Source organism: Palaemon carinicauda, chromosome 13 (genome assembly GCF_036898095.1).
Source record: "Palaemon carinicauda isolate YSFRI2023 chromosome 13, ASM3689809v2, whole genome shotgun sequence".
Classification (NCBI taxonomy): Eukaryota; Metazoa; Arthropoda; class Malacostraca; order Decapoda; family Palaemonidae; genus Palaemon; species Palaemon carinicauda.
The window spans coordinates 32965470-32982457 of record NC_090737.1 but is presented as its reverse complement, the minus strand read 5'-3'; the positions used below and the strand labels follow the sequence as shown (position 1 = coordinate 32982457).

Here is a 16988-nt window from a genome sequence, read left to right as displayed (position 1 = left end):
TGCGGTCACCGGGGTTCTACAACCGCTTATTCCTGGTTCCCAAGAACTCGGGGGATGGAGACCAGTCCTGGACATAAGTGCCCTCAACAACTTCGTTCATAAGACAAAGTTCTCCATGGAGACACCAAAGACTGTGCTAGCAGCAGTAAGAAAGGGCGACTGAATGGTCTCTCTAGACCTCCAGGACGCTTACTTTTATATCCCCATTCATCTGAGGTTCTTGTATAGGAAGGAAGTCTTCCAGTTTCAAGCCTTGTGTTTCGGCCTCAGCACCGCTCCTCTCATTTTCATGTTAAATGTAGCGAGCATACTGCACTCGAGGGGCATTAAAGCCTCCTTGTATCTGGACGACTGGCTACTCAGGGCTCATTCCTTCAATCGCTGTCTGGAGGGTCTGCAAATGACATGGAGATTGTCAGAGGAACTGGGTCTTCTTGTAAACACAGGAAAGTCCCAACTGTTTCCATCCCAGAAGATCCTTTATTTGGGGATGGAGATTCACAGTCTAGCTTTTCGGGCTTTTCTGTCACCCTCAAGGATGGAACAAGCCCTCCTGAAACTTTGTACTTTTCTAGCGAAAAGAATATGTTCTGTGAGAGAGTGGATGAGTCTGCTGGGAACTCTCTCCTCACTGAAGCAGTTTGTTTCCCTGGGAAGACTGAATCTCCGTCCTCTTCAATTTTACCTCAATCATTATTGGGACAAGGAAAAGCATTTCCCTTCCGGAACCAGTAAGAAGTTGCCTACTATGGTGGAATGATCTGGGCAAACTTCAGGAAGGTCTCTCACTGGAACAAAGGAGCCCAGACCTTATGTTGTGTTCCGATGCCTCGGACTCGGGGTGGGAAGCAATACTGGGCAAGTTTGAGATCTCGGGTCTGTGGACAAGAGATCAGGAGAGCCTCCACATCAACCAGAAGGAGCTGTTAGCAGTCCTGTTGGCCCTCAAAGGTTTCGAAGGGTTGGTATGGAACAAAGTAGTGCAGGTCAATGCCGACAACACTACAGCATTGGCATACAGCCAAACAAGGCGAAATGCACTCGAGGTCCCTTTACGAAACTGCAAAGGTTCTTCTCGTTTGGGGAAAAGAGAGGAATGTAACCCTCCTTACAAGGTTCATCCAAGAAGAAAAGAACGTGATGGCAGACAGCCTCAGCAGGAGGAATCAAGTCCTGTCCACGGAATGGACATTGCATCAAGAGGTTTGCAAGAAACTTTGGCGGATTTGGGGTCATCCGTCCATAGACCTGTTCGCAACCTCGAAAACAAAAAGGCTGGACACTTACTGCTCCCCAGTTCCAGATCTCCAAGCGGTCCACTTAGACGCTTTCCTGCTGGATTGGTCTCACCTGGACATGTACGCGTTCCCCCCATTCAAAGTTCTGTACAAGGTGTTACAAAAGTTTGTGTCTCGTGAGGGAACCAGATTAACTCTAGTGGCTCACTTTTGGCCATCAAGAGAATGATTCACAGAGGTACTTCAATGGTTGGTGGACATCCTAAGAAGCCTTCCTTTAAGAGTAGACCTACTCAAACAACCACACTTGGAAAGGCATCATCAAAACCTCCGAGCTCTACTGTACATCTAACTGCCTTCAGACTATCGAAAAACTCGCAAGAGCTAGAGGATTTTTGAAGGAGGCAGCTAGGGCTATCGCTAGAGCAAGGAGGACTTCTACCATCAAGGTTTACCAGTCCAAGTGGGAGGTTTTTAGAGAATGGTGTAGAGTTAACTCAGTTTCATCATCCAGTACCTCTTTGACTCAGATTGCTGACTTCTTTTTAGACCTTAGAAGAAAACGTAAGTTTTCTTTCTCTACCATCAAGGGGTACAGGAGTACGTTAGCAACAGTCTTCAGGCACAGGAACTTGGACCTCTCAAACAATAAAGACCTACAGGATCTTCTCAAATCCTTTGAGACTTATAAGGAGCGACAACAGGAATCACCAGCCTGAAACCTGGATGTTGTCTTGAAGTTCCTCATGAGTGACAGGTTTGAACCCTTACACTTGGCTTCTTTTAAAGATCCCACTTTTCTTGCTTAGTCTGGCAACAGCTAAGAGAGTCAGTGAGGTTCATGCTTTTAGCAAGAATATTGGCTTCAGAAACAGCTCCAAGAACGAACACCCTTCTCATCCATGGCCTATGTCTTTCGAGATTCCGAGCCTTTCCGATATGGTTGGGGAAGAATTGGAGAAGGTCCTGTGCTCTGTAAGAGCACTAAAGTTCTATCTGGACAGAACTAAAGAATTATGAGGCAAGTCAGAAGCTCTTTGGTGTTTGGTCAAGAAGCCCTCGTTACCGATGTCAAAAAACGCCCTATCATTTTTTATTAGGCTCTTGATAAGAGAGGCTCACTTACACTGCGGTGAGGCAGACCTCAAACTGCTGAAAGTTAAGACACATGAAGTTAGAGCTGTAGCAACCTCTAGGTTTCAAGCAGAATCGATCTTTGCAGAGCATTATGGACACAACCTTTTGGAGGAGTAAATCTGTGTTCACCTCACATTACTTGAAACGTGTCCAGACTCTTTACGAGGACTGCTACACTCTGGGACCATTCGTAGCAGCGAGTGCAGTAGTGGGGGAAGGTTCTACCACTACATTCCCATAATCCTAGTACCCTTTTTCTTCTCTTGGCACTGTTTTGTATGGTTGTCTGTGGAAACTGGTCGCCAGTCTCCCGCAATCAATTGATTTTAGTCAGGTGGTCAATTTTGTTCCTTGAGAGCATCCGGAACAAGGGTATTGGATGAGGTCCTGTCAACATAGAGGTATTTACACCGGTTTGACAGCTCCTAGAGGTCTTCAGCCCCCTGGGTGGATCGCTGGATCTCATAAGGAAAGCGGACATAATGAGGCAGAGAATGATTGATGTCAGCTCCCTTATCAGGTACGAACCCTTAAATTTGTTTATTAACTCTTAAGTAAAAATTCCAACAATGTTGGCTGTCTCTGACCCTCCACCAAGGGTGTCAATCAGCTATATTTATATGACCACCGTGTAAGTCTTGTGTTTAAAAATGATATTTTCATAATGAAATAAATTTTTGAACATACTTACCCAGTGGTTATATAAATTTGATTCCCCCCTCCTCCCCTCTAGAGACCTATGGACATGGGAGGTCTGAGGAATCATGGAATGCTTCCAAGTACCTCGCGACAGAGGGTGTTTGTGTTACACCTGGCTACTCAATCTGCAATTGCTGCGAGTTTTGAATTTCTGCCGGACGTCAGGGACTAAAGCTATATTTATATAACCACTGGATAAGTATGTTAAAAAATTTATTTTAATATGAAAATATCATTTCTCACAGCTATTACCAACAAATTGGCACTTATAATAAGGCATTGGTTTGGTGAAATGTATGGCGAGTTATTCTGTGTGATTTAGTCAATTGTAATTTAATACCGTACCATCTTATTTTGCAGCTGCACGATGAACAAAAGCTCCAAAAGGTGGACAACCTGTTTGAGGACTTTGCAAGTTCTGAGAAAGCCAGCAAAGTGTAAGTAATGAAAATTTTCAAAAGTTCATCTTAATTTATTTTCCTCATACTTTATGGGAACGTTGAAATATAATTTATTTTCCTCATAATTTATGTGAACATTGAAATATTCTCTCTTTAGATTTATATTTGCTCTGGTCAAACAATGAGATTTTACTGTAGTATGTATTATCATTGATTTTGTAGCAAACATTTCATTAGTTTATCTCTTACAGTGTTCAGCTGAAGAATTTTGTGAAATTTGCGGACTCAGCTGATGCATTGCAAGGTGCCGTAACACTGAATGAAGGTAAATTGACCAAACCACTGAAGAAGATGCTGAAGAAAGTATTTGCAGAGGAAGCCCATGAGAAGCTTGCTGTGTGGGATGCTAAGCTTGGAAGTACCATTAGGGTGAGTTTCATTAGGTTTTATTTTATTCATTTTTTTTTTTTATTAAGAATAAGTGATTACCATATTTCCTGTGTCATGCCACGCACCTTTTTCCCTAAAAATGCCCCCAAAAATCCTGCTACATCTTAACACCAAGGTAAAGTTGTATAGGGGAGTTTGATAAACCTAGACACACAATCAATCACACTCACCAGACATAAAATAATATTCCTACATTTATCTTACATATGTAATAAATAAATTTATTTTAATGCACTTTCTTTTATTAGTGAAGGCAAGTAGATATTTGTTTTTTGTTTTGGTGGACAGCTGATGACTGCCAAGCCATCTACATGAAAACATGCCTACTAATAGTATCTAAGCAGACGATGCTTATTGTTTATGCAGTATTTCTCTCTTCTTCTATTTTGTTGATATATTGCAATAATGCAATCTTTTGGCAATGCCTTTTTGCATAGGTTCTGAAATTATACAGATAGTTGTTGGTGGACAGAAACTTGAAAAAAAATCTCACTGTAAGTTTGGTGCAGTGTTACCAAGTTAGCTGTACACACACACACACACACACACACACACACACACACACACACACACACACACACAAATATTCCTCATTGTGAAATTATTAGAGAATTCTTTATTTGGTCGATAATTAATTCTGTATGAAATGTGTACATGGGGGAATTGGTGAAATATTACTTGAATTTTACTTTTCAACCAAAATTTGGCAACACTGCTTTCATGTATACAAACACACACAAAAAAATTGTTACAAAAGTAGCAACTACGACTGGTTTTGTAGTTTTTATATGAGTATGTAATAAAATTGGGATAACAGGTGTATAGCTAATTAATATTTACCCTACACATTTCATAATACACCCAAAATATGAACATTTATTGTGCCAGACAAAAAATCACTCTAGAATTCCCCAACTAGGAATTGTTGCTAGGATAGGTTGTAACTTCCTCAATTTCTTAATTTTTTTTTCCTTCCAAAAACTATATAGGGGATGTCTTACCACTTGCAGTGTCTTAGGACACGGGAAATACGGTACTTATGTCCAAATGTTGAAAATGGACTTTGAGATTGAAATGAAGAATTTTTTCTTGCATGTTATTCATTAAATATAATTGTTAATGAAGCAAGACAAAAAACAATAACAGTAAGGAATGTCAGATTATGTCTTAGACTTTATTAGAATTCAGGTTGAAGTGCACAAGACAAAAGTAAAGAGGCAATGTTTTACATTACAGTACTTTATAAATCCAGTACTGTATTGTATAAAGGAAAAGGTGATGTGAGCTGTTGACGGTAATATGAGCATAATAAAGTTACAGATTGCATTCTGATTATTGGGTTAGAATTTTGTCTGGTTATGGCTCATTTCCTTTGCCTACACATACACCAAATAGTCTGGCCTATTCTTTACACATTTTCCTCTTTTCTCATATACCTGTCCTCACTAAGATAACCAAAAAATTCCAATTAACTCGGGTTAACTACTCCACTGTAATTGATCAGTGGATACTTATCATTTCGTGAGGATAGAAGAGATTCTTTAGCCATGGTAAGTAGCTCTTCTAGAAGGACACTCCAAAATCAAAGCATTGTTCTCTAGTCTTGGGCAGTGCCATAGCCTTTGTACCGTGGTCTTCCACTGTCTTCAGATTAGAGTTCTCTTGCTTGAGGGTACACTCAGGCATACCATCCTTTCTGTAATCTCATTTCCTTTCCTCACTGGGCTATTTTACCTGTTGTTGCTCTTGGGCTTAAAGCATCCTGCTTTTCCTACTAAGGTTGTAGCTTAGATAGTAATTATATAATAATAATAAAGCAAAATGTGAAGTGAGCTATTAATGTTGATAGGAGCATAATATAGATAGCATTCTATTTATTTGGATAGAATACCTTTTTGGAAACAAGGCTTGCATTTTCCTGTTTATTATTTTATTCTCATAATCCATGAGATAATTATCACTCTAAAATCCATTATGGTCAAATTGTTTAAGCTGCATTCATGTTATTTACAGGATAAACTTGGAATCCAGTGTGTTAGCAACACCGCAATCGGGGAACTAATGCGATGCATCAAGTCACAGGTCGAAGGTCTCATTCCCGGTATACAGGAAAAAGAATTGACTGCCATGTCTCTTGGTTTAGGCCACAAGTAAGTTTACAGTTTATTTACTTATTTATTTACTTGAGTATTTTATAAAAAAGAATAAATGTATAATAAACATTATAAAAGAGCTGTTGTACAGGTAGATCATAGAGTATTTTATAAAAAAAGAATAAATGTATAATAAACATTATAAAAGAGCTGTTGTACAGGTAGATCACTTCAGATATGATCTTGCTACAATACAGCTCTCGGCTTGTAACTGCTCTAGTAGTGCATTTAAAAAAAAATAATATAACAGCTTTTCTTAATTTTCTTTCTAGCTTAGCGCGTTACAAATTGAAATTCTCTCCGGATAAGGTGGACACCATGATTGTGCAGGCCATATCTCTTTTAGATGACATAGACAAGGAACTGAATAATTATGTCATGCGTACTCGCGAGTGGTATGGATGGCACTTCCCCGAACTCGGCAAGATTATCACAGATAACACAGCTTATATTCGTACTATTATGGCTATGGGTGAGTTGGAAAGTGCTAGTTAAATTAGTTGACCTAAGTTAGGGAGTTTTAAATTGAGAAATTACAAAGTTTAGGGAGTTATAAAGTGTTGTGTGCAAAATATATCTTTATATTTTCAAGACTGTTGTCAGATCTTTGTTTAGATTTCTTTACGATATGTCTTGTCTCTTGGGGGTCAATATTTATGTGGAAAAAATTAATGTTGCCAAAATTGGCCAAGTAGACCTTCAATGTTTTTTTATTTGTAATAGTAATATAACCAAATAACAAAGTTTTATGAAAAAAACTCAAAGGTGGTGATAAATTCAGTTTAAGAGCAAGTTACAGTCATCTAAACACATTTACTATATTGTGTAAATTGCAAGGTCATGATTCTTACACTGTATATGAAAGACTGATTTTGTATACCTTGTAAAAATAGACCTTGAAGAAATGTCAATACTCAAAATTTAATAAATTCCCCTTAAACAACTTTTTGGAAGTACTTAACATTTTTTTACGTAATACTGTTCTAGGCAAAATACTTTGTTGCTTTTTGTGTATGTTCGTTTATATATAGGTAGAAGGCTGGCTAGGGCACCAGCCACCCATTGAGGTGCTGCTGTTAAACAGTACAGCTATGTATAAAATCTGTGCACAGCAGAAGTAAATGGTGTATATATACTACCTAAGGTTATGTTAAAAAAACACTAATTTAGTTGAAATGTATCAATTTAATGTCTGACCTTTTTATTGAAGGTACTCGTGAAAAGGCTGTAAAAATTGACTTCAAAGAGATTTTACCAGAGGAAGTTGAAGAGAAAGTGAAGGAAGCGGCAGAAATATCTATGGGATCTGAAATTGCTGATGAAGATATTCTCAATATACATCACTTATGTGACCAGGTAATGACTTTCCCTCATTAATATTGTTTAGTGTTGTAATTCAAGGGGTATTAGTTTATTGAGTGTGGTTGGAGTAGAGTACTGATTAGGATAAAACAGAGAATGCAATCTTAGAAGTGCAGGGTGGGTTTAGAAGAGGTAGGGGTTGTATGGAAAAGATTTTTACAGTTAGGCAGATATGCGAGAAATATTTAGTAAAAGGTAAGGGGGTGTATGTTGCGTTTATGGATCTGGAGAAAGCGTATGATAGAGTTGATAGGGGAGCAATGTGGAATGTGATGAGGTTATATGGAGTTGGTGGAAGGTTGTTGCAAGCAGTGAAAAGTTTCCACAAAGGTAGTAAAGCATGTGTTAGGATAGGAAATTAAGTGAGCGATTGGTTTCTGGTGAGAGTGGGGCTGAGACAGGGATGTGTGATGTCGCTGTGGTTGTTTAACTTGTATGTTGATGGAGTGGTGAGAGAGGTGAATGCTCGAGTGCTTGGACGAGGATTAAAACTGGTAGACGAGAATGACCATGAATGGGAGGTAAATCAGTTGTTGATTGCGGATGATACTGTACTGGTTGCAGACGCGGAAGAGGAACTTGGCGGATTAGTGACAGAATTTGGAAGGGTGTGTGAAAGAAGGAAGTTGAGAGTTAATGTGGGTAAGAGTAAGGTTATGAGATGTACGAGAAGGGAAGGTGGTGCGAGGTTGAATATCATGTTGAATGGAGAGTTACTTGATGAGGCGGATCAGTTTAAGTACTTGGGTTGTTGTTGTTGCAGCAAATGGTGGAGTGGAAGCAGATGTACGTGAGAGAGTGAATTAAGGATGCAAAGTGTTGGGGGCAGTTAAGGGAGTAGTAAAAAATAGAGGGTTAGGTATGAATGTAAAGAGTTCTGTATGAGAAAGTGATTGTACCAACTGTGATGTATAGATTGGAGTTGTGGGGAATGAAAGTGATGGAGAGACAGAAATTGAATGTGTTTGAGAAGAAGTGTCTAAGAAGTATGGCTGGTGTATCTCTAGTAGATAGAGTTAGGAACGAAGTAGTGAGGGTGAGAACTGGTGTAAGAAATGAGTTAGCAGCTAGAGTGGATATGAATGTGTAGAGAGAATGGAAAATGGCTGTCTGCTAAAGAAAGTGATGAATGCAAGAGTTGATGGGAGAAGTACAAGAGGAAGGCCAAGGTTTGGGTGGATGGATGCAGTGAAGGAAGCTCTGGGTGATAGGAGGATAGATGTGAGAGAGGCAAGAGAGTGTGCTAGAAATAAGAATGAATGGCGAGCGATTGTGACGCAGTTCGGGTAGGTCCTGCTGCTTCCTCCGGTGCCTTGGATGACCGTGGAGGTAGCAGCAGTAGGGGATTCAGCGTTATGAAGCTTCGTCTGTGGTGGATAATGTGGGAGGGTGGGCTGTGGCACCCCAGTAGTACCAGCCGAACTCGGTTGAGTCCCTTGTACGGCTGGGAGGAACGTAGAGAGGAGAGGTCCCCTTTTTTGTTTCATTTGTTTGATGTCGGCTACCCCTCAAATTAGGGGGAAGTGCCTTGGTATATGTATGTATGTAATATTCTTTTAAATGATTTGTCTTGGACATTGTTGACAACAGATATTGTTTAAGTAGTTCTACTAAAAAACATGCCTAATTTTATTATCAGTGGTCTTCCGTTGAAACTTTCAAAAGAGAACTCTCTTATATAGTGTTTTCTTACAGTAATACTTTATTTACTGAGGTCTATTAATCATGTATGGAACCAGTTAGATGGCAATTCCTGTAAGGGAATAAAGATTACTAAATGTCTAATTTGTTTATTATTGATTCGCAGATACTAGAGCTAATGGATTATCGTGCACAGTTGAATGAATATTTGACCAACCGTATGGTGGCCATTGCCCCCAACTTGACTATATTAGTTGGGGAGTTAATCGGAGCTCGTCTCATTGCTCACGCTGGCTCCTTAATCAACTTGGCAAAGCATCCTGCGTCAACCATTCAGATTTTGGGTGCTGAGAAAGCTCTCTTCCGGGCTTTGAAAACCAGACATGCCACTCCAAAGTTTGGTATGCTGTACCATGCACAGCTTGTTTCACAGACTAGTGCTAAAAATAAGGTAAGTTTTTAGCTAAAAGCTAAGAAGGAAATCTTGCTGTAGAGCTTTTTAATCCCATATAAAGTTCTAACAGTATTTTTTGTTCTGTTATGCATATGTAATGTCCTTGAAGTTATTGTACAGAAATTTTGCTCTTGGTTTTTTATACATGTACTAAAAGGAATCATTGGGTTTGCCAAGTAAATTAATATGATGGAGAGGATGCATGTGCAGTATGTAAAAGTTACACAAATTTTTTTCAGGTTTTCAAATAAATATCCCAACTTATTTGTCAGTCATAAATGTTAGGCATACTGTACCATATTTTTAACTTAGGTTTTTTTTTTTTCATTGTAGTAAGATAGTTAACTTAAATTCTATAATCCACAACATTTTGATTATTTCAGGGTAAAGTGTCTCGTATGTTGGCCGCCAAGGCAGCTTTAGCATGTCGTTACGATGCCCTGGGCGAAGAAACGACAACAGATATGGGTATTAATAACCGGGCAAAACTAGCTTCCAGAGTGTCTCTGATAGAAACAGGATTCTCTGATAGAATTTCAGGGAAAGGGAAAGCTATGGCAAGATTTGAAAGATATGAAGGACCGAGGTAAAACCATTGTTGAAATGCTGATTACTTTTGTAAATAAAGACTAATAGAATTTATATTAGACAAATAATTTGATCTTTGTGGTCATAAGTTTCTTGATGCATACTTCTGTGCAAGCATCATTAATTGTTGTTTTCGGTTGGTTAAATGAAGACAACATTAATTTATTTTCACCCCATTACTTTTACAGTGAAGTAAAAGAATCCTTTTTTTTTACAGTTTAGTAAAACAATCCTACAGTTTAGTAAAGTATATATATATTTTTTTTTACAGTTATGGCAAACTATCCTTTTTACAGTGAAGTTGAACAATCTTTTTTTACAGTATAGTAAAACTTGTTTTCTTTTTTGCAGTGAAGTAAAACAATACATGAGTGCTGCAGATAGTACTGTCCCAAGCTCAACCAAACGTAAATTTGATGAATCGTTTGAGGCCCCAGCTGCCAAGAAAGTCAAGATTGAAGTGGATGGTAAGTTAATAGTGGTATTCATTCTCTTAATATATGGGGTAGTAAATGGGAAGAAAATGGCTTGTATAATTTTACAATTGAAGTACTGTATTTATTAGAATTAGTATGCATAGTGTTTTACTGGAAATACTTTCGTTCCGACACATATGCAAACCCTCGTCATTTAATACGCGTGAATTCTGCTGTTAAAAATTTCATAAGGTGTTGAGAGTAGCTGGCAGGTAATGGCCAAGTCCCCCTTCACGCCATCTCACTGAGTAAGCCACCTTGATTATAGACATGTGGTGTGTTAAACAGGGCTCTTTAATTTCTATTTTTTCATATTGCATTGAGCATAGAGAAACCACTTGTAAGCATGTGGTGTGGAACCTTTTTGAGCAAGTTGATCCTGGATCCCTATTTGTTGTTACCTTTTTTTTTCAGTGGGCATGACTGCTTACAGTCATTCCCTTGTGAGGAATGTAAGGAGTGGTCATCCTCTTAGTGGCAAGAGGAGAAAGGAGCCAAGTGAGATTCTTTGCCTTCTGGGTTATTTTCCGAAGCCCAATAAATCTGCTGGACCTCTTAATTCTTCCTCTGGTACCCTAGCTGCTGATTAACGAAAGGCAAAGAATGATGATGGTATTAATTTAACCTTAGGGCAAGGCCAGAGGAAGTTGTCTTTACTTGCTTCCCTTAGAGCCCTAAAGAAGCAATCATTTCTTCATGACTCTCGGGTGACGATGGATTTCTAAGGAAGTTACTCTGTCAATCCTTAGGTCTGTAGGGTATTCTGTTGAAGTTAAGACGTACCAGCACTGGTGCCTTCTAAGGAAAGTCTCCTCAAAAGCCATCTGCCGCAGCATGAGAAGAAGCCAATTATTCCTCCGTTCTGCTCAACTCATCTTTAGGTGCAGTTGTCTGCTGATCCTCACCTTCAGAAGTGCCATCACCTTCCTACTTAAAACTTTTGGGCAAGAGGCAGTTCATCCCTTACGACATTGTCATATGTTCCTAAGAGCCAAAAGAGTTTGCTTACTTCTCATAAGCATGCCAAGACTCGTGTGCTTTCCAAGGATCCACTCACTCCAGCTGTCAAAGAGGCATAATACTTGTGTTATGTTTTGAGAAGACAAATCTCTCTGTAGAGAGAATTAAGATGACTCTCCACACTCATACTTGTGAACAATCACTTGTTCATGCGCACTCTATGTTTAGCATGCGTTATTCAGGTTTTGAATATTCCTGTTCTTCGCATTCTCGAAAGGGCTGGAGTACTTTCCAATTTGGTTGCATGATGCTGATTTTCAAAGTTCATATGCTTGCAAGCACCCAAATATTCTCACGTGATCGAAGCACCTCGCCTGTTGGCACATGATTTCCTGATTGTGATTCCTACCCGTCTGGCACGCACACTCCTGAGATCTTGATGTCACTTTATAGCTATCAAGCTTGTACTACTGCTGGCATGTGAGCTTTAGTTCACATGTGCTCGATAATTAGTGCAAATAATTCCAATCTGGAAGTATCTCCTGTTGGTGAGGATTCGTTCATCTTCATGCATGCATGCTCTCTCCTGTGGGGTCACACTTGCCTTTTGGTTTGAGACTCAGGAAAGTGCATTCTGTTGTTTGGCCTCCCCTCACTCTCTTGACACAGCATTCCCCTACGTGCACTCCCAGAAAGCAGTAACTCTAAAATCCAATTTTCTGGTAATGAGCAAGTGCTCACCTAGTAGCATGCATTCTCTCTAACTCACGCATGCACTAATCTGCGTATGCTCACCTTTGGACAAGTCTCCTAAAATGATAGAAAAGTTAGAACTTGGACACACTCCTATGAGTGCACGTACACCTGGTGCACATTTCATTGTTTTGTGCATGCTTATAGCCTGTGCACAATAGAATGCACTCGCCTATTGAATGACCAGTCTGTTTTGTGCGTGCATAATGCCTGTGCGCAGTAGAATACACTCTCCTATTGAATTACCGGTTCAGGCACATTAGGCCTGACATTAAGGCATACGACTACAAAACCTATATCAAAGGGTGCTCTTGTTTTTGGACAAGGCAAGAAGGAATTCCAGGATAGGAAATCGAGTAGGGAGAGAGACCTCTTAAACATCATGATCAAGATCTAGTAGGATTTGTCTTTTATGTGTCAAACAGCCCAAGAACTTTGCAGACCATAAGCCTTCTTGAAGCAAATGTGCGAGCCCTTCAGGGGTGCAAGTGTCTACCATTTCACTCGTCTAGCTTATGAATGAAGGGGCCCTTGATGTCAGCAAGAGAGACTCCCATTCATGAAGACACTCCAGACAACCCACCTAGGTTCAGCACTAGGTCAAGAGAGAAATACTTTCAAAATTTGCCAACCTTCCTTAGATCAGGATGACCCCCTCATGCTTATGGGGGAGGAGTTATTAGGCACAGTCAACACTGCAGCTGCCGATGTGTGCCCCACACCTGCGACTGCAGAATAGCCGAGGCATAATACTTCTGTTATGTTTTGAGAAGACAAATCTCTCTGTAGAGAGAATTAAGATGACTCTCCACACTCATACTTGTGAACAATCACTTGTTCATGCGCACTCTATGTTTAGCATGCGTTATTTAGGTTTTGTATATTCCTGTTCTTCGCATTCTCGAAAGGGCTGGAGTACTTTCCAATTTGGTTGCATGCTGCTGGTTTTCAAAGTTCATATGCTTGCAAGCACCCAAATATTCTCACGTGATCGAAGCACCTCGCCTGTTGGCACATGATTTCCTGATCGTGATTCCTACCCGTCTGGCACGCACACTTCTGAGATCTTGATGTCACTTTATAGCTATCAAGCTTGTACTACTGCTGGCATGTGACCTTTAGTTCACATGTGCTCGATAATTAGTGCACATAATTCCAATCTGGAAGTATCTCCTGTTGGTGAGGATTCGTTCATCTTCATGCATGCATGCTCTCTCCTGTGGGGTCACACTTGCCTTTTGGTTTGAGACTCAGGAAAGTGCATTCTGTTGTTTGGCCTCCCCTGTTGGAGCACATTTGCCCATTAAAGAAAATTGACCTGGCTCTGGGCCCTCATATGATAGAGCGCATACTCACTCTCTTGACACAGCATTCCCCTACGTGCACTCCCAGAAAGCAGTAACTCTAAAATCCAATTTTCTGGTAATGAGCAAGTGCTCACCTGGTAGCATGCATTCTCTAACTCACGCATGCACTAATCTGCGTATGCTCACCTTTGGACAAGTCTCCTAAAATGATAGAAAAGTTAGAACTTGGACATACTCCTATGAGTGTTCGTACACCCGGTGCACATTTCATTGTTTTGTGCATGCTTATAGCCTGTGCACAATAGAATACACTCGCCTATTGAATGACTAGTCTGTTTTGTGCGTGTATAATGCCTGTGCGCAGTAGAATACACTCTCCTATTGAATTACCGGTTCAGGCACATTAGGCCAGACATTAAGGCATACGACTACAAAACCTATATCAAAGGGTGCTCTTGTTTTTGGACAAGGCAAGAATGAATTCCAGGATAGGAAATCGAGTAGGGAGAGAGACCTCTTAAACATCATGATCAAGATCTAATAGGATTTGTCTTTTATGTGTCAAACAGCCCAAGAACTTTGCAGACCATAAGCCTTCTTAAAGCAAATGTGCGAGCCCTTCAGGGGTGCAAGTGTCTACCATTTCACTCGTCTAGCTTATGAATGAAGGGGCCCTTGATGTCAGCAAGAGAGACTCCCATTCATGAAGACACTCCAGACAACCCACCTAGGTTCAGCACTAGGTCAAGAGAGAAATACTTTCAAAATTTGCCAACCTTCCTTAGATCAGGATGACCCCTTCATGCTTATGGGGGAGGAGTTATTAGGCATAGTCAACACTGCAGCTGCCGATGTGTGCCCCACACCTGCGACTGCAGAATAGCCGGAGTCTGAATGGTGTTGGCCCTCGTTATGCAGCTTAACGGCTTGGGTAACCAACCAGAGTGCTGGGAGGAGAAGGAAAACTTCTGTCAAGAATCTTTTTGGCACTCCCACATGGGCCCTGCTTTGGAACTAGCATGGTCAGAATTGGCCTGGGGAGGCAATTGACAATGCAGATGCACAATTCTCTGACTAAAGTAGCTCATTTTGTGGGAGCTGTTTGTCAAAAATCTAAACTGCATCGCTCTCTAGGCATAAACGCTTTTACATCCCAGAGGAATCCAATTACACTGTATTTGCCTCTGCCCCCTAACACACCAGTCAACCCTGACACCGGGTCTGTCGGTGAAGAGACTGGATCTACAAACTACTACTAATCAGAGCAAATGTAGTCTGCAGGTATCATCATAGCTTGACCACTACGTCAGGAACTGAGGCCCTCTTCCCTTTCACTTAGGATCTCTCTAAACCTGAGAGGAATAAGCAGTTTACAGACTTAGTTCTGTCTAGAGTTGAAATTACCTTCCTGGCTTATCAGTAACCAATTTGGTCATTAAGTAGAGAAATTCCATATCTTCAAAATTCACTACACAAAGTGATCAACGAGAGGCTCTGGCCTTGATTTTTCCACCTATATAAGTGGGACAGTGGGAAAATGGAGGAAGTCTAAGCAGGACTTGCTTTTCCAACAACTACAAGGAATAAGGCTACCTAACTTACTTGATGTGTCAGCTCTTAATTAGATCCCCACACTTGGAAAGCTAGAGCTTTTACACCAACAGGTCTTCTTGGTAAATGAACTGCAGATTCATCACAGCTCTTTTGTCCGGTTTGGCCAGTCTGAAAAAGAAAGGCAATCCCCTCCTGCAAGTAGGCTACAGTACTGTGAATGCGGGATGCCTAGCAAGCTGGTGTGCAGGGTGGAAGTACCGGGGGGGGGGGGGGGGGGGGGTATAAAACTAGACTGGAAAGGTCCTTAGATTTCAACTTCTTTCACAGACTGTTGTACTCTCATATCTGTCTCGGACGATAACTTCCTTATTTACAGAAAGACATAACTCCTTAGGCAGAAGTACTAAAAGGTTGTGGAAAAAGGGACTCTCTGCAAGTGGTCCTGGATGGGTCTCTGAGCTTCTACAGTTTGCTATTCCTCATAGAAAAGTCACTGGATGTCGGAGACTTGATCAACATCTTGGAGCTTGAGTCAGCAAGCACCACAAGAGTTCTTGAGTCAGCAAGCACCACAAGAGTTATGTTGAATGTTGATAATTTTGCTGGACCCACCAATTATGTCAAATTGAGTAGGTTGGTTAGCTGTATAAACTGCATCATTTAGCAGTTCAAGTAAATATTATTTATGGCAGTTTTCTTGGCTTTTTTTTTTTTCATTAAGATATTTACACTTGTTTATGTGCAAGATAATGAAGTTGAGTTTTTTTCTTCTGCCAAATATTGATGAAGCTATTTTCTTCATATTTTTAATGGAATAATAAAAAATACAAATATTTGTTTTTCAGGTCAAGTTAAGAGTGAAGTTCCTAAAAAGAAAAAGAAGAAACAGCTTGTAGAAGAAATAAAAACCGAGGTCAAAACAGAAGCTCCTGAAATGGCGACTGAAACACCTGAGCAATCTAGTGAAAAGAAAAAGAAGAAGAAGAAGAAGAAGGAAAAGGCTGAGGCTGAGGCTGAAGCAGAATGATAATGATGTAGTTATGAATTGCAGTGATAGGGGACTTAGTGTAATTTCACTTTATTACAGTATATAAAAGAATTTTAAGCTTGAAAGACAGCTATTATGCCATAAACGAGGTACTGTGTAAATACAGTGCCTCAATTTGATTCCATGTTCGTGCATTCTTGAATATCTAAATAATCAAGAGCCAGAGACATGGTATATTGGAAAATGTGATAAATCATTTAGCTGTTGAAATTATAATGTACATTATAAAACTATAAAAGATAAATTTAGATTTAAAAAAGCTTGTGCAAAAGGATGTTTTATAAACAAAGATTGATATGCTATATGAAAGTTTAGAAATTACATTTGACTAATACATGTCGAGTTCTAATTTTGAACTAGAGAAAGTAATCACGCATAAATGAAGTGGTTTTTTTTTATATTGTTTGGCGACATTGAATATTTTTTTCACGTTGAAATTTTAAAACCTTTGCTTACTTTAAGTATGCAGAGCTGTCTTTTATGGCTTATATTGCATTTAGTTGTTTATATATTTTTTTTCATGTCACTTTGTTAATAAAAGCAAAGTTTACAGCTTTTTTTTAATTCTTCTTTCCCAAAGTATAAATAGGTGTGACATTTGAAATTGTGATGTTTGTTCAGACACGAGTGCAAATTCTCGCCCATTTAAATAGGAGTAGTTCAGCTTCTGCTGATCGGGTGGAAATGAAAACAGATTCAATGTGGTGGAGAAAGGGTGATGCGACCGTTCTTCCACAGGATAGACTCTCGAATCTAGTTCCAGATGG

The 16988-nt window shown here is 39.8% G+C and overlaps 1 protein-coding gene across 1 annotated transcript in view; it reads left to right on the top strand.

Moving 5' to 3' along the window:
- nop5 (nop5 ribonucleoprotein) overlaps nucleotides 1-16773 on the top strand; it is a 28762-nt gene extending 11989 nt beyond the window's left edge. Inside the window, exons 2-10 of the mRNA XM_068385534.1 lie at nucleotides 3435-3511; nucleotides 3727-3904; nucleotides 5939-6075; nucleotides 6351-6550; nucleotides 7289-7434; nucleotides 9248-9532; nucleotides 9919-10121; nucleotides 10475-10590; nucleotides 16019-16773. Of these exons, the coding sequence (XP_068241635.1) occupies nucleotides 3435-3511; nucleotides 3727-3904; nucleotides 5939-6075; nucleotides 6351-6550; nucleotides 7289-7434; nucleotides 9248-9532; nucleotides 9919-10121; nucleotides 10475-10590; nucleotides 16019-16200 (1524 nt within the window). The 3' untranslated portion in view covers nucleotides 16201-16773. The remainder of the gene's footprint in view (nucleotides 1-3434; nucleotides 3512-3726; nucleotides 3905-5938; nucleotides 6076-6350; nucleotides 6551-7288; nucleotides 7435-9247; nucleotides 9533-9918; nucleotides 10122-10474; nucleotides 10591-16018) is intronic.
- Nucleotides 16774-16988: the final 215 nt, after the last annotated feature.